Source organism: Dermacentor albipictus, chromosome 2 (assembly GCF_038994185.2).
Source record: "Dermacentor albipictus isolate Rhodes 1998 colony chromosome 2, USDA_Dalb.pri_finalv2, whole genome shotgun sequence".
NCBI lineage: Eukaryota > Metazoa > Arthropoda > Arachnida > Ixodida > Ixodidae > Dermacentor > Dermacentor albipictus.
In genome coordinates this window covers 78,042,062-78,068,582 of record NC_091822.1, presented here as the reverse complement: position 1 = coordinate 78,068,582, position 26,521 = coordinate 78,042,062, and the positions used below count along the sequence as shown (strand labels likewise).

Here is a 26,521-nt window from a genome sequence, read left to right as displayed (position 1 = left end):
TTCTGCCGACTGATCCTATTATGACTCCAGCGGAGCATTTTTATTACCACTGCCAAAGCTTGAAACTCGAAGAAAGAATAACATCCGTAAAGGTGCTGCTGCATAATCCCAGGTGAGGAAACATGGCTATTAGTGACTGCTGGGCCATAAAGGGAGCTTCTGTTACACACTTTCAGTTTAGGTAGGAGGGAATAAAATATACACTTTAAAAACACCAAGTTGCGTAACGCAGCCTTTCCTCCGGCATTTATGCACCATGGCATGGTATCCAACCAAAATTGTTATAGAGTATGCGGAATGTGGGCAGTTATATGGCCATATTACAATTATCTGCGTTAGACTGGTCAAATAAACACAGTTTTGCATGCATTAAACTTACACAGCTAATCTACTGATGTAAAGGGAGCATATAGTCAGCTCATTGAGGCTTGTAAATCTACAATACCACTACGCCCTCTCACTTCCCTAATTATCTTACTTAATATCTTTGATTTCATGCATGGAAACAATGAGTTCATCATGAGGCTTACCATACTAGGAGAGTCAGAAATAATTAGGTATACGTGGCGTTATTTAACGTACACAAATGCATGACACGCGGAGGTCCTTGCATTCCGCCTCCATTGGAGTGGGGCCGCCTCAAGCGGGATCAAACCAGCCACCTCGTACACAGCCGCACAGCACCATAGCTGCCGATTTACCACTACGGGTTGTTTTTATTTTATCCAAATGTAGAAGCGCAGCATGACCGCCTCTGAATGGCTTGAGGGCTTCTTGTAACGCTTTGATCGTCCTAAAACTTGTCATTAGGAAAAGATCATCTGTGTTTTTTCGTCGCATCTAGCTTGGAGGACAGATGACTGAACAATCGCTCGCTATTAGTATTCAGATGTGTTCCTTAGAACTGCTCTGTCCGTAACCTTTAGACGCATTCTAAATTACTTAAAGTATATTGATGTCATTGCCGTTGCGCCGCTAAGGCCATAGTTGTAGACAAAGTATAGTATTGTTATTGATTTGGAGGTAATTTTCTCGCAGCAGCGTCAGCCGGTTCTAAAATATGATGATCATTCTTGCAATGCTGCAGAAGCGCAATAGAGAAATTTGCAAACAAAAGTTACAGTTGTTGTGCTAAGTAAATGCAGATAAATGATGTTTGGACGGAGACGCTAAAAGATCCTAAGTTGCTGCAGCCCATATATTTATGTGCTTTCTTCATATGCGTACATTTTTACATTCACGCAATTGGTATAAGAATATAATTGTTCTATGGGATTGCAAAGTGCTTATTTCCTGTATTATGTTATCTATTGCTTTTAAAGCATGACCTCCGTCCGTTTGTACAGCTCACGAGCAGTCATCAGAATCTGCAAGCCCAGATGTCTGGTGTTTCCTCTGAGCACAATTGTGAGCTTAAATTAAGCTATATTGTGGGGTTTTACGTGCGAAAACCACTTTCTGATTATGAGGCACGCCGTAGTGGAAGACTACGGAAATTTCGACCACCTGGGGTTCTTTAACGTGCCCCTAAATCTAAGTACACGGGTGTTTTCGCATTTCACCCCCATCGAAATGCGGCCGCCGTAGCCGGGATTCGATCCCGCGACCTCGTGCTCAGCAGCCTAACACCATAGCCACTGAGCAACCACGGCGGGTAATTCTGAGCTTCTGATTCACAAACGGATATACGGTAATGTGGCTGCGCCTATGCACAGATAATTCATCAACGTTGGCGCTGCCGAGATGAGGCTGTACTGTTGGTGCACCATGCAGAAAAACATTTCTGTCAGACTTGACAAACTACTATCGTTGAGCCACTTTTTTTTGCAGAACAGTGTCATTGCTCAAGTGAATGAGTGTATGGGTTTTCATATCCTTTTAGCAGCAGTTTTGCCGTGCACTGCTTATACCATGATGTATTTTATCTTCCTCACGGTGCCGCAAAAATGCCGTTAGCATCCGGGTGTTTCAGGATTTTTGTTACGCTAACGGAATGAGAGAAATGTAGTTTCAGACTCGTATTTTAACCGCACGCTTCAGTTTCCACTAACAAATATGAAATTCAGGCTGTCACTTGCCCGAGCAGAAGGGTGCTGGCGGATGCATCCGCCCCGTACTGAGTGGCCCCATAAAAGCGGCGCCTTCGCGAGTTTCAGCAGTCCTCAGAAACAATCGACTGGCTACATGATGCAGATCTTTTCCTCCATCCTAACACTTTGTCTGGCCACTGCGGTGTACGGTAAGTGGATCTATATCTGCGCAAAAAGTGCACCGTCAGAAGAAAGGAATCGCGTCGACGAACAAAATGACAGAATCTTCATCATAGACGGACCAATTATTATTGCTGAGTACTCAACACACACACAAATATGGGTGTAACGAGGTCAAATCTACTAAACCAAGTAATTTAAACATTTCCAAGCGCATATCACCACCATCTACGAGCAGCCATATTTACTGATAACTTTTAGTATAGAATAAACACAAGAAATGCACTTAAGTTGGCACCGTTTTGCTGATTTGTTATACTCGTATTTCAGTAACATGCATTGTAGTATTATCATCAATCTGCTGTATGTTCTTCTTTCAAACTTGTATGTGACCTTGCAGTTTGTGTAAATGTTGCTTGTTATATTGCAAAACGTATTTGTTCAATATATGAAAGTGTGACATGTGATTGCCCTTCTACTCGATTCTATACCGCCAAACGGTACCCAGAGTTGCGCAAGTAGGGTAGAAACCCTTCAAGCTATCGTCGCTTAATATTTGTGCGCCCAGCCTAGGTAACTTGTATTATTGATGAAATAACTTTATGTCGTGCTGACTTCAGTACTGGTGGCATTTTCTCCTTACGGCCACCGTTGACCAATGAAAAAGCTAGTTTTTATTCTAGCACGATTATATCTAGGAACATTTATCTGCGAGCAAAGAAGAGCCTGCAGGCCTGCTTAGCCGTGCCTGTGCCAGTTGCTTTTTCGTCAAAGGCTTACGTTAAAATAATTTTGTTTAAATAAAGGTATAGTTTTCAGAAGGTATAAATGTTTCAAAAATGGGCAAAATTATAGCATTTATTTAGCCACTTCACTAACGATTTTCTTCATATAGATTACAACGTGTCCACTCGACTTGCACAACTTTTGTTTTTGCAGGCCTGCTGCTAGGGTACTGATCCAGCACTTTCAACATAATGTTGCGCATCTGTTAATGCCAAAGCAGAAAAGCGCATGCGGAGTGGTCAAACTTTTCGGGAGGGGCATTTAGTGCGAGTGGTCGCAGGGTGGTTATGATAGATTAATCGAAGGACCAACTGAAATATGCCTGATGTAAAGGCATTTTTTATACACCGGTGCTTGCGTCCGACCGTCAGAGCAAGGCACGGACTGGAGAGGATGGCTGGAGAGGATGGCCAACTATTGCGCCCCCTCCTTCGCTACATTTAACCCCGGTATGTCTCACATGCAATGTCATATACAATGTCTCATACCCGACAGCGCATGTCTGAAAACGGTTCAACGGCTTCAATCATGTAGTTGACGGAGGATGCGGGCTCGACGACACCGTAAGGCCCTTCATACTTAGGTAGTAGTTTTGAAGAGAGTTCTGGTGCAGGGGAATGTACCGAGAGCCACACAAGGTCTTCAGGAAGACAGGCGGGCGCACAAGTGGTGTCATCGCAAGGGCTCTTCTGGCGCTCATGGTCAGTGGGGATAAAGGCCCGAGCGAGATCGCGGCACTCTTCACCATGTTTTGCCGTTGCAAAAATGGGCCCACATTCAGATGTACCCTATCGGTATGGTAGAACTGTGTCGATGGTGTGCAACGGGTGCCAACTGTACAGTAAGAAAAAGGGTTAAATGCCTGTGGTGGTCCGAGTAGCGGTGTTGTACGCGTAGGCCACGAAGGGAAAAATTACGTCCCGCTCTGTCTGCTTGCAGGCTACGTACATGGCCAGCATTTCGCCCAGCGTACGGCTCAAGCGTTCCGTAAGACCATTGGTTTTTAGTATGGTACGCCATAGTTGTGCGATGAACGACGTTGCACTCTTTATGATTGTCTTCAACAACTTCAGACAGGAAGACACGTTCACGATCACTGAGCAGTTCCTAAAGTGGTGCACGACGCAGGATGAATTGACGAAGTAGGAAGGAAACAACATAGTGCGCCCTAGCTGCTTGTAGGGCAGTAGATTTAGCATATTGCGTGAGGTGGTCGACTGCCACAATGGCTCAGCGGATTTAAACCGATGTGAAGGGAAGAGGCCCACACAAATCAGTGCTGACGGGCGCAAACGGCCATGCAACGCAAGGTAAAGGTTTGAAAATGAATGGCGAGGGTGGGGGGGGGGAGATATCCGGTGCTGACAATTGGGGCAAAAGTGAACGAATTTCTGAACGTAGCTGTACATTCCTCGCTAGTGCTACCGCTGTAGAAGGCGCTGGTACATTTTGAAAACTCCCGAGTGTGCACACTGTGGGTCGGCGTGAAAATATGCGCATATCTCGGAACATAGACTGTGAGGTACTGCTAAGAAGCACTGGCACCCGTCGGGCGTATAAGTGTGTCGATGAAGCAGGTTATCGGGAATGGCGAAAAGATGAGCTTGATGAGGCAGCGTACTAGTGGTTGGTTGTGCTGATGAACCAGAAAGAAAGTCCATAAGGGAAGCAATCCAATGGTTCTTCCACTGAGCGGAAGCGATGGTGCTAAGGTCGAGCGAAGAAATGGTAAATTGCGATAGTGAGTAAGAGCCATTGTTATCAGAGGAGGGAGAACGCGAGAGGATGTTGGCGTCACAATGCTGGCGTCTGCTCCGGTACAGAACGTGGATATCGCTGTACTGCAGGCGAAGTGCCCATCGGGCAACATGGCCTGAGAGATTTTTCAAGGACAACAGCCAACGTAGCGCATGGCGGTCCTTGACTACACATCAAATGGACGGCCATCAAATCAGGTCGGAACTTAGTAGGAGCGCAAATGGCACACATTCTTTTTCTCTCAGAGTGTAATTGGTCTCAGCTTTCGCAAGCGCACGACTTGCATAAGCCATGCCTAACTCAGGAAACCCTTGTTTGCGCTGGGCAAGCACAGCGCTGAGGCCAAGACCGCTGGCATTTGTCTGCACCTCGGTAGGGGCTGTTATGTCGTAAACGCGCCAACTTGGCGGAGATGTTAGCAAGTCACCGTGCTTTATGGAGGCTTCCTTGCACTCGGATGACCATGAAGTGATGGGTCCCCTGCTTCTAAGTAGCTTCGTCAAAGAAGACATGATGGCGGTGAAATTGCGAATGAAGCGCCTGAACTAAGAGCAGAGACGTATTAAACTTAGGGAAATTCGGCGACAACCTGAAGGTTGACTGGATCGGAGAGTAACCTATCCTTGGATTTGACGTAACTAAAATTGTCAGCTACCGAACTGTGAATTGTCACTTTAGGTTTAGTTGCAGGCCAGCTTTTGTTAAGCAGGTCAAAACACACCGTAGCCGTTGCAGGTACGTGGTGAAGTAAACAGTGAAAACTACAACGTCGCCAAGAAGCGCAATCACGTGTGCCACCCAAAGCCGTTTAGAACTGTGTCCATCACGTGCTGAAAGGTTGCCGGCACATTACAAATTCCAAAAGGCATTATGTCTAATTCGTATATGCCCTCATGTGTGACAAAATCTGGCGTCGGCAGATGGGCGTCTGCTATGGCTGCTTGCCGATACCCTGAGCGCAAATCTAGTGATGAAAAGAATTCTGTACCTTGTAGACTGTCAATGTCCGGGAGAAGGTAGACGTCCTTGCGAGTGATCTTGCCGAGGCTCCGGTAGTCAGCATAGAACCGCACGGAGCCATGTTTCTTCGTAACAAGGACGTCAATGGATGCGCATGGACTGTTGGAAGGTCGTATCACCTGGCGGCGAAGCACGTCGTCAACTTATTCGTTGATTACACAACATTCTACATGAGATACACGGTATGGACGTTGTCACAATGGCTTTTGTGAGTCAGTGTCAATTCTGTGAGCAACAATTGACTTCCGGCCCAGAGAAGATTGCCCTGCCTCGAAAGAAGAAAGAAATCCTTCTAAGTGGCACATAAGTTGAGACAGCTGAACCGGTGTCAGGTCATAGCAGTAGAAGAATCGAACACATAATTGGGCGAAAGGTCACACCTAGAAACAGCGCTGATCACACTCGAACTAGTACACGAATGGCCATCAGGCACGTCTGTAACTTGCACGCCCTCGGTCACTTCTACATTGCCAAGACATTATCCTCACAGCAGTATATGAGGGTATGGGCATGGGTTGCAAACGAAAATGTTGCTGGAGCCGTTTGTGATGTCCACTATCGCAAAAGGTAGCAGCAGACCTTCCCGAGCAAGAAAGCGGTCAGATAGAGACAGTAGTGCAACAATGTCTGAGATTCCACTGCAGTGCATGAGCACCACCGTTGACGCATTCGGAGGAACGTGCGAGTCGGCTTGGACAAGTGGTTTCCCCGAAAGCGAAGAAATGTCAGTTTGCGGCAAATCTAACAGCGGTGAGAATTCTATTTTGACCTGTGCTCAATGAATAATTGCATTGTGGTAAGAGAGAAAATCCCACCAGAGGGTAACCTTGTGATAGCACGATGAAAGGATTATTAATACAGTGGCGTAAAGAACATCGGCAATAACAACACGAGCATTGCAGGTCACTAAGGAGTGAATATTCTCAGCACTGGTTGTGCGGAGGGACAGCCCAGAAAGGGCCGTCATGACATTCCCCAGTATACGGCAAAGCTTAGCGCCCATAATACATACCACGGCTCCTGTGTCCACGAGTGCAGATGCCCGAACATCGTCAAGAAACGATTCCATTACGTTCGACGATCTGTGCTAAGGGCTTCCACATTTCAACGGCGTCGCAGCTCTTGCCTCTTGGACTGCGACGATTAGCTTTCCTCGTCCCGAGTGACGGAGAGAGGTCACTTCGGCGACAGAGAATGACGGCGAGGATTCAAAGAATGACGGGTGGTTGGCGTCGGGTGCAAAGGCGGCCACATAGCCGACGAGTGGAAGTTATGTGGACGGTTTTGCTGGCTGATAACGGTTGGAGGGTCACTAGGCAGCTGGACACGATTACAAAATGTGTGACGTGACCGGAGTAACCGCGCACAATTCATATGGGCCGGTTGTCAGAAGCGTGCCACCGGTTCGCTGAGGAAGGTCCAAGCCATGTCACAGGACGCGCAGTAAGTGGCGGGTGCTGATATACTGCATGGCGGGCGGCAGTTCCGGGCTAGCCACGACTCGGCATAACGGAGAAGCATAGTTTGAGAGAGTGGTTGGGTCCGCGCGACTTCAGCGTAACTGAGTGCTGCAGCCACCGGGAACTCTTGGGGCGGCGCAACCACTTCAGCGTAGCATAGCAGAGCAGCCGCAGGAAAATTATGGCGCTTGTCTGGTAAGACCTCGGCGATTTTCTGCACAATCGCACGATGGAGCGGATGCAATAAAATTTGAGGCAGGTTGCTGTGTATGCGGCGACTGATGAAGGTCATCGAGGAGAGCTTGCGTGCAACTTCATCCCGGACCAACGCTTTCATTTCGCACGTTCTCGCACACGCGATTCAGCACGCAGCTTACGCTCAGCAGGGCGACGAAACGCGGCCACTGAAGAGGTATTGAAGGAGAACCACATCGGATAATCGGACTCATGGCTGGGGTACATGAGACTAGCCACACTCGCGAGACAGAAGAGCATGTTGGTCAGTTTTGCGGAGTCGTCACATTTGTTGTCAGCCAGTGACATTCGTCAGCCAGTGGTCCACGTCGGTGTCACCTGCGCCGCTGAAAATGGCAGGGTCCCTGTGTCGAAGCACACCGGAGCACACGACATACGGAGGAACTTGCTGGGATTGAGTAGGAGGGGTTTGGTGGGATGCGTCTTCAGGCATGGTTGAGCTTACCATACGGGATCGAAGTTCAAGGGGGAATGTTGTAGGCAATAACACTCTCCACCATATGTAAAGGCGTTGATTAGACACCGGCGTTTGGAATCGACAGTTAGAGCAGGGCACGGACTCCCAGCATGAGCGGTGTTTCCCCAGCAAAAAGCACTAGAGAGACTTACCCACTACAAAGCACCTGAGAGGATGGCCCACTATACCGTCCCTCTTGTTCATTACACTGAAACATTTGCTGAAATTATTTTGCCAAAATCTGTGACACCCGGAACGCTAACTTTTATTTGCGTTTTTCTCACAGGTTCCTTGATTCCGAATCTGAATTTCGGTAACCTGTTCTCATGTCCAGGCTTATTCTGCCCTGGATATACCTTTCTCGTAAGTAATGGTATATTTACCCGTTTTACACATTTTGATAGAGCAAGTAACATGATACTGAATATTTTTTACACTTCCTTAGGAAACTGTTGCAATCTTCATAGTTTTGAGCTCAGAGTTGCTTCGAACGTGCAATTTTGCCACGTTTACATGGCTGAACTATGAACACGCTCATGAACGTTTATTGCTGCAAGGTTCTTAATGCGTCCACATAAGATCGACCTGATATGTAATATATTAAATTGTGATTGCAAATAAACGTGATATATAAACGGGATTGAAGCACTTCTAGGAAACCATTCAATTATTTTTAATCTCTCTAAAGAAACTCCCCATAACTTGCAAAAAAGCAGTTCTGGCATCAAAACTCTCATAGACCAAACATTTTACGTGCTTTCAATGCAAAGAGGCTCCTAAATATAAAAAGAAAGCATGCAGCATGTATCGGTATAAAACCATGTATAAGCTTATGTGGTGTAAAGTTACGAGAACAATACTATGTGAAACTTCTATAATGAGCACTCCTGTATAAACATCCCTCCATAGAGAATCTGAAGCTGTTACGAGAAGATATGCAGAAAACTGCAAAATTGTCAATTCACGTGATTTCATGCACGTTTCAAATGAGTCTTTCCCAATCAACAACACGCTCTTACCAACAAGAGTGCACAAGCGAATACCAGCGTTAAAAAAGTAGATGAACAGTTAGTATAATGAACGTTCTTGTTTGCGAATAAATAAATAAGCCAATGGCAGCAGCCCCGCTAGATTCTTTGGAAAAGTGCCTAGAACTGTACACAGTCACAAGCGTTACGAGAATGCTACCATGTTAGGATTGTTCATTGTTCCCTTCAGCACAACAAATGATTGAAGATATTAGCTTAAATAATTCATCAACAATAACTACTACTAGCAGTTGAACATTGAACATTGATTTAAACAATGTAGCTTCAATCTGGAACTTTTAGCCCGCCACGCACCCTCTCCTATTAGGAATTATTAAACAAAATAATTTCAGCGAAGACTGTTGCTCTAGCGTTACCATTACCGTGCTGCAACGCAAGCATGCGACACAAGAAAACGTACTACGTGACTAGAGGCATACGCGGAGCCCAGAAACATGCTGCAAGGAGCATGCTACAATGGAACACATTGCCCTCAAGCATGCTACGCGTGAATAATTGAATATGCAGTCATACGGTGTACAAAATAAATTAAAAAAACTGCCTTGATGGCAAAACATCGCTGATATTTTTCTGTATTTTTTTCATTTCAGGCTCCTTTTCTCAGCTTTCTCTTTCCAAATTCAAGCATCACAACAACTGCTAGCGGCAGCACACCCGCAGGGAATGTCTCGGTTAATGCGACTGGCTGATCGCGCTGACTATGAAGAACCCCCGGAATTTTGGCACTCAGGAAGATCTATTGAGGGCCAATGCAAAGAAATGCGCATTTATGCATACTAAATAAAGTGATTTAAAACTATGTAAACACCAAATATTCAGTGCTAAGGAAGCTTGGTATGGATATTATTATCATGTGAGACAGCCATATGGGAAAATGAAGACACGCTTCAGATATTCCTTCCAGAAAATATTATTATTAACTGGCTCAAACTAAAAGTCTCTACTGGAGGCAAAACTGCTTCAAAAGAAGGTCAAGTTCAGGTTTTCATTTAACAATAAATTCGTAATACGCACACAAAAACTGAATATTAAGCTTCGAATAGAAACGCTACAGCGGCTACACAAAGATATATTTTGGCTTTGGAAGATGTTTCTTGCGACATACATGACCACACTGCGAATGCATGAGCTATACCACCATCATAAAACTGAACGTTCCTTCTAGGAATTGATATACCTTTGTAGCCTCTAGCTTTGTAGCTAGAGTATGCTTTTGTAGAATGTCGAAGAGCTTTACTTTTTTTACGTTCGATTTTTGTACCCATCAATTCAAGACCACAAACAAATCTTGCTACTCGTAATGTTGAATTATCAGCCACCCTCGTGGCGATACGGGGCTGACCTTCCTGCAATAAGGTTGACGGAGTTTTTGAACTGGTTGACGCTAACATCTACCACACTTAGCTGGGCAACGCACGTCCTATTCCAAATCAAGCCCCTGGTACTAGGCATGGCCAATTGTCCTTCTAATATGCGAAACATCCAGGTCTATATTTCATTTGCCTCACGCTCACGGCTTTCACCCATTCGCTGTTAGCGCGAAGTTCGCGACGGGATATACAAGCCGGTTGGTGGTTCCGCACTCAAGCGAACACACGAAGGAGTCAAAGTTGGGAGAAAGAAAAAAATATTTATTGCCTGACTGATTGCCGGAAAGTGCGTGGATTATCCCAGGAATGCTAATCGCCTTACAAACATCTTTAGTTTCCATTTAATCATCCGGTGATCGTCGAGGAAATTCGTTTTCACTTAAGTTTGTACTGGGTTTGCAACCTGCTGGCAAATTAAATTACACGCCTGCAAGCACTGAAGCAGCAATGGAGGCGGTTAGTATGCTTGTGTTAACTTTCAAATGGCATTGATATGAAAGCATGATGAGAATACTGGAGACATACAAAGAGGCTTACAAGGCCGAGTGCGTGTCCTGTAATGTTGCTGTGCTTTTAAGCGAGTACGTTTCCTGCGTTAACACAGAACGAGTTTAAGGGTTCTATTGAATGGGTAAGAAAATTCAATTTCTGAGAAATATTACCTGCGACAAAAGCAACAGTTAGGTTTTCCTTCCTAAATATTATTGTAATGATCAGGTCGGTAACAAGATACTCTGCCATCATCACAAACTGCATGAATAGTGATATTAAAGACAGAGTTCTGTTCTCTATAAGTGACAAAAATTACACGTGTTTAACTGTAAGGGCTAAAGGATGAAAGTGAGAGGAGCCTGCTATATTATCGCGACGATTTGATTGATTGATTGATTGAGTAACTTTTATTTTACAGCCCTGCAGAACGCGTATTAGCACGTCGCGGGCCGCTCCCACGTCGGGACCGACAGGCCTAGCCTGCCAGCCGCATCGTGGGCCTGCTGGACAGCCCAACGTTGCTTAGCCAGGAGTGGGTTGCGGAGGGCCGCCTCCCACCTAGCTGAGCTGAGGTCAGGGCTTGCTATAGAGATACATCCCCAGAGCATGTGCGAAAGTGTTGACCTATCCCCGCAAGCAGGGCATGCGTCATCAGTGTAAATCTCCGCATATATCGCATGTAACGTGAACAGGTTGGGATAGGTTTCTGTCTGCAACAGTCTGAATGTCAGTGCCTGAGACCTAGTGAGCTTGGAATGAAGAGGAGGATATTGTCGCCGCGAGAGATTGAAGTGTTTAAGAAGTTCATTATAAGTGGCAGGTGCGTCCCTACCATGCGTAGCTCTCTCTTCGGCCGTTACAGCGCCAGCGCGGTCAGTCAGTGCGCGCGCGGCAGCGTGGGCCGTCACATTGAAGTTTGTGGGGACACCCGCCATTTGCCCAACGTGGGCTAGGAACCAAGTAAGCAAGTGATACTTGATTCTATCCGGACCTGCCTTACGAAGCAGCCCAAAAGCCTGTTCTGAGATCACTCCACACTGAAATGCGCTAATGGCCGACCGTGAGTCACTGTAGATGACATCGCTGCTGTCATCAAGCATCGCCAAGGCAATGGCCACCTGCTCGCCTATCGCCGGATCTCCGGTTCATACAGATGCACAGTTCGTGAGTCGCTGTTTGGAATCCACCAGTACTGCAGAAAATGAGCACCACTTCCGATATGCGGCCGCGTCAACAAAGCAGGCTCTACGCCGCTCTGTCTGGATCTGTTTGAGTATGGTTGAAGCTCTTGCTTTCCTTCTACCCTTGTTGTATTCAGGGTGTACATTTCTTGGTATCGGCGATACGGAGATCAAATCTCGTATGTCCCGTGGTAACTGGCATATTCTTGGTGCTTCTGCAGATGGTGGGTAGCCGAGCTCTTGTAATATCCTCCTACCGGCGGCGGTCGTGGAGAGTCTGGCAAGTTGCGCTCTTTCCTGAGCCTCTGCAATCTCCTCCAAAGTGTTATGCACACCTAGCTGGAGGAGGCGATTGGTGTTGGTGAAGATTGGTTTACCCAGGGCTCGCTTAGTTATTTTCCTGAGCAACGTGTTGAGTTTGTTCCTCTCTGCTCTTTGCCATCTGTGCATAGCCGCCACGTAGGCAAAGTGGCAAAGCACAAAGCGTTAATAAACCGTAACAGATTGTCTTCTTTGAGGCCATGATGACGGTTAGCCACCCTTCGGATGAGACGTACTGCGTTGTCCGTCTTGGTCGTGAGCTTGATTATCGTTTGCGCGTTAGAGCCAGTAGATTCGACTACCATGCCGAGTATTCTTATTGCGTCGACCCTAGGAATCTTGTCTCCCTTGCCCGTGTGAAGACAAATGGTGCTGTCAGACAGTGGTCTCCAGCCCATGGGCTTACGACCTCTTCTTAAGGGGCGGTAGAATAAAAGCTCTGACTTCTTAGCCGAACAGTTTAATCCCGTGGGTCGAAGATAGCCGTCTGTGACCTCGATGGCCTCCTGTAACGCACTCTCAACCTGTCCATCACTTCCTCCAACACACAAAATGGTAATGTCATCCGCATAGATGGTATGCCTGATGCCCTCGACTCGTGAGAGTGTTCTGGAAAGGCCGATCATGGTCAGGTTAAACAAAGTGGGCGAGATCACCGAGCCCTGTGGAGTGCCCCTTGTGCCGAGCTCCACCTCTTCCGCGATCATGTCTCCTGCGCGGAGTCGCTCTTCTTCGGCGCAAAAATGACCCGACATAATCATGGAATCTTACGCCCAGACCAAGCTCGGATATCGATTGCAGTATAAATTGATGGGCTATCTTATCGAAAGCCTTCTCCAAATCTAATCCAAGGAGGGCCCGAGTGTCCCGCGTGTCATTGTCGATTATCTGACTCTTGATGAGCTTTATGGCGTCTTGTGTGGACAGACCTGCCCTGAAGCCAATCATCGTGTGGGGGTAGAGTTCCTTGTGTTCGATGAGCCTCGTGAGCCTGTTGAGTATGACATGTTCCGTGACCTTGCCAACGCAGGATGTGAGCGATATTGGTCGTAAGTTGTCCAGGCTTGATGATTTGCCAGGTTTGGGGATCAGTACGGTAAGTGCCCGCTCCCATGCTTCCGGGACCTTGCCCTCCTTCCATGTCTCATTGATAACTTCTGTCAGGTACAGTGGCGTAGACAGAAATTTCGTATATATATATATATATATATATATATATATATATATATATATATACATGTCTGTCATTCGACAACCTTGTTTACATTTTTGTCCATATGCAACGACCAGGGGACAATCTCAATGACGCTTTCCTTTGTTAGAATGTATTGCGCAGGAGCAGCTGGCACCGGTTGTTCATTGCGAGTAATTGCTCCGAAATTACAGTCGCAACAAAGAGCACATATAAAAAGCAGGAGTTCTGCAACATATACGAGGGCGAGTCAAATGAAAGTGAGCCAATTAGAATATATATGACAAACGGGGTACTTTATTTAAAAGTAGTCACCATGAGTATTTAGACACTTGTTCTACAAACAAGTCGCGTAATTCCCGTCCCATAAAACTTCTTGGGTTGCTGCCTCAAAAATCTGTAAATGACTACAGGTCATCTTTCAACACGAATCTGGTTCCCTTGAGCAGTTTCTTCAAATTTTACCAAATGTGGAAGACGCATGGCAACAGGTTTGGGCTGCATGAGGGATGTTGCAGCGTTTCCCGCTTGAACATTGCCAGTTTTGTATTAACCACATCAGCGACGTGGGAACGGGCAACGTCGTGAAGCAAGATGTCCCCAATGCTCAATTTTCAACATCGTTTGTTCTTAATTGTGACACGCAGCCGATCCGATCTTTCACAATATCTGAAACGATTTAGAGTCTCTCCAGGTTTAGAAAATTCGATCAATATTGGCCCCTAACGATCTAAAAAGAAGTCAACGCTTTTTCGGCTTAACTGACGGCCTTTGTTTTCCTTGGGAGCGGTGAATTCAAATGTTTCCACTGTAAGATTTGCCGTAGTGTTTCGGGCTAGTAGTAGCGGCACCATGAGTCATCCACGGTAACAATTACTGACAAAAAGTCGTCATCCTCCTCTGGGGTTCGTTGACGTGCACTTAAATCTAAGTACACGGGTTTTTCGCATTTCGCCTCCATCGAAATGCAGCCGCCGTGACCAGGATTCGATCCCGCGACCGCGTGCTCAGCAGCCGAACACCATAGCCACTGAGCAACCACGGCCTTTTCAATTGTGTTGGGGGTGATTGCACGGTGGCTTTGGCCCGGCCATGGATCGCCTTTGTAACTTTCATGTGCTTCTTTGAACAGTTTGCTACAACGCTTTTTAGTGGCCAATGAAACGCAATGTTCAACGCATACGGCAGCCATACGGCGAATAATTTCTTTTGGGGAAACATCTTCATTGGTCAAAAACCTCACGACACCAAGCTGTTCAACTTTTGAAGTGTCCATAATGTCACGCAACCATGTTAAACCTCGTGTATGAGAGCATTAAAGAACATTTAACCTCAACTCTGCATGTCACTCGTAAATGAGATGCGTATGTGCTACGCGCATGCCTCGAAAATAATGAACCGAACCATTATTGCACCGGGCGGGTTGTCTCACTTTCATTTGACTCGCCTTCGTACATTAGAAATGCGAAGATACAATGGAATGCACAAATGTGAAGATACAGCTTGATACAGGGCAAAAAATTGTCACTGGTAACAATGTTCACTGCGCATATGCACGAAACCTCGCAACAAGATATTTAAATATACGCATAAGTCACCAATAAATCTACGTACCTAAGAAAAAGTCACTATATATAATGCGTCAAACAAGGCAAATAAGCAGGTTGCGCAACCACAGATTCACAGATCACAGCACCTCCCCCCCCTTCCCTCCACTCCCAAAATGTATCGCGTGCGACGGAAGGCGGCACGCTTCCTCCCCGCTTTTCTCCCTTGCGCACACAAGACTCAGCCACCATCGTCGGCTCACCACCTCCCCTTCCCCCCCGCACGCTTTCACTCGCACATAGAGCATGCGGCGTGCGGTCACGATGTTATCGCCCTTGGCCTTTATTTATACGCAACATGAGGGCAATGACAGGAATGCGCCTGGAGTCTTCATAGAGCTGCTATTGCAATAATAAAATAGTATCCGGCAACTGAAACGTCCCGTCGCCCATTACTTTCCGCAAAAGAAGTAACAAAATCGAACTTTCACCACGCGAAAATTCGCTGCGCCGCAGTAATGTCTTCTTTTTGTGTGTGTGGGTGGGGGGCAGCGAAATAGTAAAACGCAAAGGAAAGCATGTTGGCTACAATCGAATGCCTACTTTGGGCACCTAGCGTGGCTACCGAACGATTATCGAAGAAAACGTGTGAAGCTTGGTCCACAGAAAACCATACGCGTACTGCTCGGTATCCTACACTGACGAGACAAAATTTTCCGGAGAGGTTGCGCTCAAGCGAACGCGTTGCAATCCATAGCGTCCCCGCAGTGCTGGCGGCGAGCGACTATGCATTGTTTCTTTTTCTCGTCTACTAGCCGGAAAGCGTCCAAAACTCTGCCAGGTGATAATGCAGTCGGCCAGAGAAAAACAAACGCGCATCCAAGTGCGCCGCGCGGTTATCGATGCAGCACGAGAAAAACGCATGCGCTCTGGCTGGATCGGCAGCCCGCGGGTTGCGAGAACAAAAAAAACAGAATGAAAAAGAAAGGAGAAAGAGGCTCAATATATCCTCGCGAATAAAGGTCTCGGTAGAAAAATAAATAAGCACTTAGTTACAATGGCGGCTTTAGTGTCTTGACATGGATGCTTTGGCGCAGGTGAAAAAACAAAATGTTTATATTCTTTTCTGTGAGCTGATGGCACAAATGAACCACCAGAACACTTTGTCTCATCGGACCTCGCTGCGTGCTTTGTCAACTTGTCTGATAGTATGTTGATTTGGCTTGTCTCGTTGTATGGCCCGATGTGCGACTTTAGAAAAGTCGATGCACCTTTGGCGTCAAATGTTTACAACAGCATTAAATCCAAAAAGTTCCGGAATCGAAAATCTAAAGCACGACTTTGAAAATGTCAATGGACCTTTCGCATCAAAATGTTATGAGAACTTCACACCCACAACGTTTCAGAATTGAAATCCAAGCGCTCCGTAGATTCCGCGGCCTCCGCGAGATGCCGAGACGACCCCGCTCGCCTTCAAAACGCCCTTGAAATATTGTGCCCGGTGGGGCTCCTTGCGTTACGATATGTGACTCCCTATGCATGGGCGTTGCCGCGAAATCCAGCCCGATTTAGCAATGTTCGCGCTAAAATGTCTTTTCGGGCGTGAATTAAGGACATTCTAGACAAAATCGAGCATGATTTCTGGCGCCGGGAGTTGTTTTGGTCGGCGGCACATGACAGCACGAAAAAATTTCGGGGGGGGCGGGGGGGGGGGGGCCTGAAGCCCCGTAAGCCCCACCCCCTGGCTACGCCCCTGGTCAGGTACTCTATCGAGTGATCGTCCAGGTTACGGAGGGTCTTATTTGTGATGCCGTCGGGACCAGGAGCAGACTTGCTATTAAGCTGATGCAGCGCCCTCCTGACCTCTTCAGTGCTGATGTCTGCATCCAGCTCGGAGTTGGGTGGCCCAAGGTAGTCTCCGTAGGCGACCGATGTCCCTTGCCGGGGACCAACAGGGAGGTACTTCTCCACCAGGCTCTGCAGGACTTCCTCCGTGGTCTTGGTTCGTGTGGCTGTATGCAGAAGCTTTGCCGTCACATGCTGCTGGTTGGACCTTGTGTAGGTGTCGTCCAGAAGATGCTTTAAAATATTCCAGTTTCGACCATTCCGCATTTGACCATCACCTGAGTTGCACACCTCGTCCCATTGTTGCTTTGAGAGGGTGTGGCAGTACTCCTCTGTGGTTCTATTGAGTTCAGCAATCTTTTTGCGTAGTCTGCGATTTAGCCATCGGCCCTTCCATCGATTGAGGAGGGACTGCTTAGCCTCTAGTAGATAGGCTAGGCGACTATCCATCTTTTCCACGGGAAGGTCCGTGCATATTTTGTGAGTGTTACTCGATATCTTCCCTGATCTGGTCCATCCACTGCTCAAGGCTCAGTCTGGTGGTTGGAGGTTGGCGCTCATTCCTTATCTTGCGGAACTTGTCCCAATCCGTGACGAAGAACTCCTTCAGCCTCTTAGGTGTTGTTGGAAAGTGTGTAGTGAGGATATAATGATCGCTGCCAAGATCAACAGCAGTGTTAGTCCATTGCGCCTTTGAAAATTTCTTGACGAACGTTAAATCGAGAGTCGAGTCCCTGCACGAAGATGTTCCCATTCTGGTCGGAAACGACTTATCAGTGACGAGCGTAAGGTCCAAGTCTGTAGCATTCTGCCATAACTCCTTTCCCTTGACCGTGTTGTACATGTAGCCCCACGCGTGGTGCGGGGCATTGAAGTCTCCGGCTATCACCAAAGGATTAGTCCCGGCGAGGTTGATTGCCTTGCTTAGAAGCGCTTTGAAGCGCTGGAGAAGGTCATTGGGGCTACTGTACACGTTAAGAATGAAAACGCTCTGGCGTCTCAATCGGCCTGGCATTATTTCTATCATCACATGCTCTGCCTTACAGGTGGCCATCCCCAGGTCGTTTATTTACAAGGTGAAGAATTCGAAGGTATCGCTCAGCGAAAGCAGCTCACAGCACCACACGCGAGCCCGCCCAGCTTCGTTCTCCTCTTCATCCAAACTCCGCTCGCAAACTTCACTTCCCCGTTCGCGGACGATGCCTGCTGAGCAAGTCATTCCGAACCTCGACTGTAGAAAGGCTTAAGGTGCGACGTGCGTTAGCTGTGTCTTTCTAGAACGGCGACCGTTGCTTGTGAAGCCGAAGATTACATACGTACCACCAGTTAGGCGGTGGACAAATACGAATTAACGGGAGTGGCAGGCCAAAAACTTCCGACGCAGACCACGTTTGTCGACCCGTGCCCACAACTACACAAGGTCACCTTTAGTATAGGATACGGACCGATGGCGGACGTCGTAACGAATCTTTGAACGCTTTTCAGATGCTAGAGTTCGGAGGCCTGCGACGCGACGTGCTTCTTCAGGTTGGCACAATGTAACGGCAACCGAAATTTCCTCGTCTAGCATAAAAGGAAGAAATCTTGTCGAGATAGCGGCCAGGAGAGCGAGCGTAGAGCATATAAAATGGAGGGGACCCTGTTGCTCATGCTTCGAGGTGTTGTAAGCGCAAGTGATATAAGGTAGTACTTCATCCCAGTTCTTGTGCCTGGAATTGATACAATTGGAAAACATGTTCGTAGGAGTCTTGTTTGTGCGCTCTACCAGTCCATTGGACAGCGGGTGACACGGACGGAGTGGTATGGAGGTACTGGCAGACAGACAGATGCTGGGTCGTCTCAACGACGTCAGCGGTGAACTGACGCCCGCGGTCACTGCTGATGACTCGTAGAGAACTGTGGCGTAGAATCACAAAGTGAAGCATAAACTGCGCTACGTGGAAGGCCATTGCTGCAGGTATTGCCGCAGTTTCGGCGCAGCGCATCAGATGGTGGGCGACTGGCACTGTTAGATCGCGGAAATGTGCCGAGGAGATCGACATGAACAGCCTCGAAGAGAGATTTAGGAGGCGTGGGACGCTTGTGACATGCTAATGGTTCGCAGCCCGACACGTATGTCTCCATGTCGTGTCGCATCTTGGGCCAGTGGACCCATTGCTCGATGTGGTGAAACGTTCGGGCGAACAAACGTGGCAGCAGCTTGCGTCGTCGTGTGTGAAGAGAAGAACGTGGGAACGTAGAATGCGTGGGAGGACCAGGAGCAGGCGGGCTTATTGGCCTCAAGTATTTTTGTTGTAGGTGATGACGTCTTGGACCACAAAACAGCTTCACTTGGCGTGCTCATTCCCAGAGGCGAAGAGATCTCAGCCACGGTCATAATGCTGTGCTTTCTCGAATTTCACGAGGTAAGGGGACGGGGCGTCGATAGCGTCTATATATTGATCAAAGTTGTCAGCGTCACACTCAGTCATAGGTAGAAGGAGGTGCGATAGGTACTCAGCCTCTGCGTTACCAATTTTGTAGCGAACTGCAAAGTCAAGCTCTTGTAAGCGCACGGCCCATCGCACAAGTAGGCCAGAGGGGGGCCATGTAGCAACCAACAAATAAAATAATTGTAGGTAATGACTGAGAAACGACACACGGAACTGGTATGGCAGAAACTTGTGACGAATGGGCGAAAGTTCTGAACGGCGAAAACGACTGCAAGACACACTTTTTCTGTGAATGTGTAGCTGCACTCTGATTTGCTCAATGAATGGCTTCTATAGGCAACCACGTATTCAGCATTGTCATAGCGTTGGACGAGCACTGCGCCGAGGTTGATTCCGCTGGCATCGGCATGAATTTATTTAGGAGCGGAAGAATAAACGTGGCGCAGCACCTGCCCCGTGGTCAGCATGAATTTTAGCTGCGTCACGAGCTAGTTACGCCACGAGACAAATTTAGCTACGCCACGAGACAAATCCTCGAAAGCTCATCGCATCAGCGTGAAGTGTATTCGTTGAAGATGCATTATTATGCCCAACAAAACTGAATTTGTTTTCTAAATAGCCACAGGCTGGGGCCTTATAGCGTAGAAGTATTCCAATATGTTCTTATTCCAATCTCCTGACGTTAGACTTTGCGTAACCACCGACGCAAGCATCGGGCGGTCACCCTCCGATTTCTTTGAACAGACCAAGCAAACGCCCTCCTCGTTCAAAGGAGGTCACGTATGTTTGCTTGAAAAACCAACAACATTACCTACACTGAGCGGGTTGTCTTATCCAATTGGCTGACAAGAGCGAGGTGGCTGGTCGAAAATCGCAGCGGCATGTAACGGAAGTTTACGAATGACGCGAAAACGGATCTGCAACACAGAAGAGTTAGCAGAACGAGGTCGTAAACGTGCCGAAAAAGCTCAAAGACGTTACACGCTCACTTAAAAAGCTTTATTATACACAAATAAACCCACGCTCTGTGGCAGGTGCGAGTATCCTGTGCCTGAGCGATCAGCGGCAGCCATCTTTTATTCCTTTCGGATAGGGGCAGCCTGCGGCTATTGATAAGCAAATTAAGCTTTGTTCGGCATATTAATGCATCTTTAAGGCGTACACGTCACTTTGACGTGGTGACCTTTTGTGGTTTTGTGGCGTCACGTGAAAGGCAGGTGAAGTGGGTGCAGCCCAAAAAAACGTTTCGTCGATAGCCCACGGCTAAAGGCGAAACGGCGTCGAATAACAAATATATTTTTTTCTTTTGTTTGGTAAAATCATGCATATACAATGTTTACACGTCATATCAGATGAGAAGCTATCGTGATTTTAGTGACGTCGCGTGACAGACCGGCGAAATTGGGGTGGGCCTAAAACGTTTCGACCAATCGCGAAGGGCTGATTGCAGAATTGGAATACAAAAGTTTCGAATAGTTTTAGGGTATAGGCTCCCTGCGCCATTTCGAAAGGAATAAGACGGCTGCTGCCGATCGTTCAGTCACTGGCTTCTCGTACCTGCCAGAGAGCATGGGTTTATTTACGTACAAGAAAACATTTTGCGTCGCAGCGCAGCGTTTTAGCGCACTTTCGGCGCGTTGACGACCTCACATTACCAACTCTTATTTGCTGAGGATCCATTTTAGCGTCATACTTAACCTGCTGTGGCATGCCGCCATAATTTCTGACAAGGCACCACAAGCTAAATAAGGGAAAGCGGACCATCGCTGGCACCGGCACTACCCTCTTCATTCGTTTATCGATTTCCAGCGCACTTGCTCAGCCGTATGGATTCCCTCTCCACTTGAGCGTGCTCCTCGCTTCTTTTCAGCCAACTAGATAAGACATACCGCTCAGTGTAGGCAATTTTATTCGTTTTTAAAGCAAACAAAAGTGACTTGCTACAAACGAGGAGAGCGTTCGATTGGGCTGTTCAGACAACCCTTCGGGTCCCCGCCCCATCCTTGCCGCTGCGGTTACGCAAATTTGACGTCAGGAGATTGGAATGCGAAAATATTGGAACAGTTTAACGTTAGAAGGCCCCAGGTAACATAAAGAGATTTCCCTTTTGAGGCCACGGAAAATTGTGTCCATACATCTTTCAAACGTCTCGGGGGCATTCCACAACCTGAACTGCATAACATTACGTTCAAACTAACCATCTGGCGTTACACAAACTGTTTTTTTTTCTTTGTTAGTCAGATTCATAGTAGTTTTCCAATATCTGGATCGCAAATAAACTGAGGAGAAATAAGACGCCAAATGCGAGCACTCGATAACGTCATCGATGCGAGGGAGTTGGTAGACGTCCTTCTTGTATGCGGAGTTGAGACATCCTTTTTTTTAAACCAACATAACAGGCGCAGCGCAGGGACTCGACGATTCTTGAATAATGCCGGTGGTTAGCATCTCGCTGACTTGCTCCGAAATTACTTTGCCCTCCGATATGGAAACTCGCTAAGGCTTCTGTCGGAGAGGCTGCGCAGATCCGGTGTCAATATGTGAGGAGTGCGTGAGTTCCTTGCTTCTTCTGTGCAAAAATCAAATATTTTAGCGTGTCTGGCCAACAATGTAACTAAAGCTCTGCGCATCTTCAAGGAAAAAGACTTGCTATTCATTTTTAAGTAATCCTATTCTGTAGCAGAGGCATCAGCAGGGTGAGACTTAGCGCAGTCGCTTAGGGCTTCAATGCAGATGCCACACTCCTTTTGAAACAGGGCAATGCCCATACCTTCCGGGAGCATAATTGACTCGGCTGTAAGGTTCATCACCATAATTGCGCTTTTCCGACCGTAAGCTATAGGAGGCAGCGAGGAACAAACATGTTTTTCTTCACACAAGGCACGGGCAGCAGCTCAATCCACATGTCAAATGAACGTGTTCTAGTGTCTATTGTCAAAGCGTTAAATAGAACGCTGGACGTGGATAAAATCGAAAGAAAAAAAATCTTTCAGTACAACGAGGTGGTTGCTTCGACATGGAGGCTGCTGGGTGAAAGCGGACAACAGAACTTGGCCTGCTCCGCAGTCCTCAGTCGTACGATACACTTGCCGAAAAAGTCTTTGCCCCTGAGATTATCGTGCGTGGAATGAGCTAGTACTGCAAATTCTGCCTTGAAGGCCTAGCCAGTGACACAAACAGACACGGTTCATAAACCGAGTGGACACAAAGACGCGCCACTCACTGCCCGGAGGCTAGTTGGTTTGTCCCAATACAACATATCTTTACAGCCAAGTCGTTCCTTGAAAGCTAAACTGATTGCATAAACAGTCGCCATAAACATCGTCGCCAGGCTCTTGAACCTTGTTTTTAAGCATCGAAGCTCATGGAGGCATACCTGTGGGCCGTAGGATACGTCCAGCGACCTCACCTCCATCGGCTTCCAAGAGCGAGACGCCGGCAACCGTGCGTCACGCCACTGCCTCGCCGATGACCACCCGTCTCTCACCCCCGCGGCGTCGCGTCGTCGTATATGCTCCGTCGCGCCACGCTGGTGATGTGGGGTCGCGCCGTTGCCCTCTCCATTCACGCAACGTTGTTCCGCTCACTCTGCTCCGTGAGCGCGCGCATGTGACGTGGCGTCGCAGTCAGTGATAATTTAGGTGCCCTTTCGCTGCTACAGATGCCGGCGTTTTCGCTGAATATGCCGTTTTAGGCTTTCGCGTCAGTAAATGAAATCGGTCAGTCACGATCACTTTGAAGCTGACATGATTATGCAGACCACGAGACGTACGAAGTGAAACACTAGGTGGCCAGATAGACGGGTGCTTTTTCTCTGGTCGTCTCAATTCTCAATAGTACGCAGAGAGCGTAATTCCTGAAGTGGGAGTAGCCGGCTTATCCCCCGCACCGCGGCGCTCGCGACGGAGGGCTATTCATGCGTCTGGGAGGCTTTCGCCAGCTGTGGTATTGTTTCTGAGGCTTCGCTTGGAGGAGAAAAGAATGCTTTTGCGCTGTTACACAGACCTTTTACTGATTAGGAACAGGCCTAGGTGTACGAGGGACAATGTGCACGCTGCTACCTATTTATTCTCAAGCGCATTTAATTTTTTTACAGCACGTATCTCAAGCGTCGCTCTTACATAAAATCTACCCGGGTACTTAAACCGATGCTACTTGCCGCGATTGTGAAGAAATAGCCACGTTAGAACGCATGCTGTGGTGGTGTGCCCGGTCACGCTCTATCATTGATAACAGCTCGGCCAGATGGGAGGCTGTTCTCCGCTGCCCTCTTCTGACTGGCCAACTATGGGCTGTCCAGCAGGCCCACGATGCGGCCGAGCGGCTTGGCCTTCCAGTTCCCATGTGGGAGCGGCCTGCTTCGTGAATACACAGGATCTGCAGGACTTCAATAAAGTATTACCATACCATAAGCTGTTATGGGCTCATTCAAATAGCCGTTTCGGTTGGCAAAGGTAACCGCCGTGGTGACAATGGTGACACCATGTTGACATAGCACCTATAGCGGAGAATGAGAAAATGCATACCCAGTTCTCGCCGAGATTCCCGCCGGGTGTCACCTACTCTACCATTGAGCCAGGCCAGCGCTTGCTAGCATGCAGCGGAAAAATGCTATATAAAGCCGTCCTAGCGCGCAACAAGACACGCGAAGGGACATACGCGCAGAATAGTGTCAATACGTGTACATTTTGCATTGCCATTGCACATTATTACACACTGTAGAACGTCAGGTAGCAGGTGCACAGGTAGCGCAACAAAGCTGTTAGACAAAGTTTCAGGAAGAAAAAAGAAGCCTAAGGAGATGTATACAAAAGGCTAGAAAACTACACATTGGATACTCGAAGAAAGCAAACTGACTAATTAACCATGTCACTGCCACGTTTTTTGGGGGGTGGTAATAAATCATCATCATCACCATAATTATCATGGTACCGGGCCATTTGTCAAATAAAGCTGGCTAGGTGTTTATGTCACCACCGCGTTTCTAATGGGATGCATCTAAATCAACGCCATTGCATCATTAGCATCGTATCATACCACTTGCCTTGCCATGTAAGATGGGCACCGCGTAGCGTCTATACGTGCGCCCTAGCATTGCTGTTACATATTATTAAGGCGAAAGCCTTAGACGGCTCAGGGGACGAGAAAATTTGATATCTGGCGTTATAGCACCAAATTATTGGCACCAAAATTCAGACGGAGTTGAACCCACTCCGTTGGTGCTTATTAAGGTGAGTTAAGCCATCAGTTTCTTTGTAACAAAGCGTTAAGCCAAGGCGAAGAAGTGTCGGGGTGACCTGTGATGTTAATTAAGGCAAAGCAATTAAGGTAGAGGTTAATAAGGTACTAGAACTCACAACCTTTGATGGGAGTCGAACCCACTTGGAGATTTGGGCGAACAGGCTAACTCTTCAAGTTGGATTCTAATTGCCACCGCGAGCGTAAAGAGGCGAACTAACGACCTTTGGTGATAGACGAAGCCTAGAAATTTGAAGGGAGTCAAACCCACTTAGAGATAAGGGCGAACCGCCCACATCTCCAAGGTGGATCCAAGTTGGTATTGTGAGGGCGGAGAGTCGAACCCACGACCTCTGATGGGTGTTGAACCGTCGACCTTTGATGGGAGTAGAGCCCACGACCTTTGGTGTTAAGGCGAAATTATTTGAACCACCCAAACCAGTCGAATCCCGACCTTTGGTTGGAGTCAAACCTCACGACCTGCGGGGTAATTAAAGAAGCGATAATTAAGGCACAGTTATACTAAGATTGAGTTACTTAAGGCACTCGTACCTACGACCTATGGTGGGAGTCGAATTCTCGACGTTGGGTGGAAGCTGAACCCAGTTGGAGATATGGGCGAATCGCCCATATCTCCACGTTGGTTCACATTGTGAAAGTCGAGAGTCGAGTCCACTACTTTGGCGTTAAGACGAACTTAATTAAGGTGTTCGAAGAAAGGCATTTGGTACTAGTCAAACCCTCGACCTGTGGTGGGAGTTGAAACCCTTTAGAGATATGGGAGAACGAGCCAAATCTCCAAGTTGAATTCAAATTGACATAATATTGTCGGGAGTCCCATTCGCGAGCTTTGGTGTCAATTAGGGTGAAGATAATTAAGGTAGATAATAAGGTACTTTCACATACGAACTCTGGCGGGAGTTGTAAAAGCGACCTTTGGTTTTGATTACGTCGAAGTTGATTAAGGCATTTAACCTACGACCCAACATAATGTATGGGCAAACTGGCCATATCTCCAGGTCGGATTCCAGTTGACATCGCGAAGGACGAGTATAGCTCTCACTATCTTTGGTGTTAAATAAAGTACAGATAAGTAAGGTGTAGTTAAGGCACTCGAACCCATGACTTTTGGCAGGAGAAAACAAGTAATAGGAAGTAAAAACGCTTTACAACGAAAATGTCAAGTAATTTAATGAATGTCTCGCGAGTCGGCATGCTTCCGCATTCATCTTCTTTAGCATATGCTAAAGTGACTCACAACTTTTACACCAGGCAGCGCGCCATGCATCAGTTGCATATGTAGCGATACAAGGTAGGTAGACAAGTCTTGAGGAAGGAAAAGAAAATTATGAAGATGTATAAATATTGATGCAATGAAAAGGATGTATGGCATACCACACAAATTAAAGCAGGCTAGGTGACTGTCACCGTCAAGGTTCAAAGAGAATGCCATTAATCCATCATGATGAACGTTAGCATTGTATCGCGCTATTTGACACGCGATGTGACACGTACACTGCGTAGCGTCGGTACGTACAAACTTCACATAGCAGTTGCGTTGTATTCCACCATGAGTCCCGACATGCAGCAGTTGCATATAGCAGTTGCATGGTGCATGTAGCTGGGCTTGGTTAAATCAAGCGGGGTAGCTGACTATTTGTCACCACCCCATTTCGAAGGGGATGCAAACAAGCCATCATTATCATCATCAGCAGCAGCAATGTACCGTGCCACGGGTGAAAGGATGTGACATGTGCGTCAGGTAGTCTAGATACCTCTGATTACTCTTCGGTACGCACATAGAGTTTCTCACTACATTACCTAAAGGGAAATCTGGCGCTGCCGTGCTGTGGCATGCATCGGAATGCCGGTATATGGTGACTTCGAATAGGCATCATTCTTGGACAG

General features: G+C 47.3%; 2 protein-coding genes and 1 long non-coding RNA gene across 3 annotated transcripts in view; 1 reads left to right on the top strand and 2 right to left on the bottom strand.

Moving 5' to 3' along the window:
* LOC135918828 (uncharacterized) overlaps positions 1–8,064 on the bottom strand; it is a 154,217-nt gene extending 146,153 nt beyond the window's left edge. The window contains exons 1-2 of the mRNA XM_070533678.1: positions 6,787–8,064; positions 5,743–5,893 (exon numbers count right to left, since the gene is read on the bottom strand). Of these exons, the coding sequence (XP_070389779.1) occupies positions 5,743–5,893; positions 6,787–6,843 (208 nt within the window). The 5' untranslated portion in view covers positions 6,844–8,064. The remainder of the gene's footprint in view (positions 1–5,742; positions 5,894–6,786) is intronic.
* On the top strand, positions 2,166–9,794 carry LOC135918830 (uncharacterized). Its single transcript, XR_010569794.1, has 3 exons — positions 2,166–2,239; positions 8,233–8,309; positions 9,586–9,794. It is a non-coding gene; the product is annotated as an uncharacterized lncRNA (long non-coding RNA).
* A 7,636-nt stretch (positions 9,795–17,430) lies between these two features.
* LOC139055723 (uncharacterized) lies at positions 17,431–17,997 on the bottom strand. The gene has a single exon (XM_070533259.1). It carries the CDS (start codon positions 17,995–17,997, stop codon positions 17,431–17,433), a length of 567 nt encoding a protein of 188 aa, XP_070389360.1.
* Positions 17,998–26,521: the final 8,524 nt, after the last annotated feature.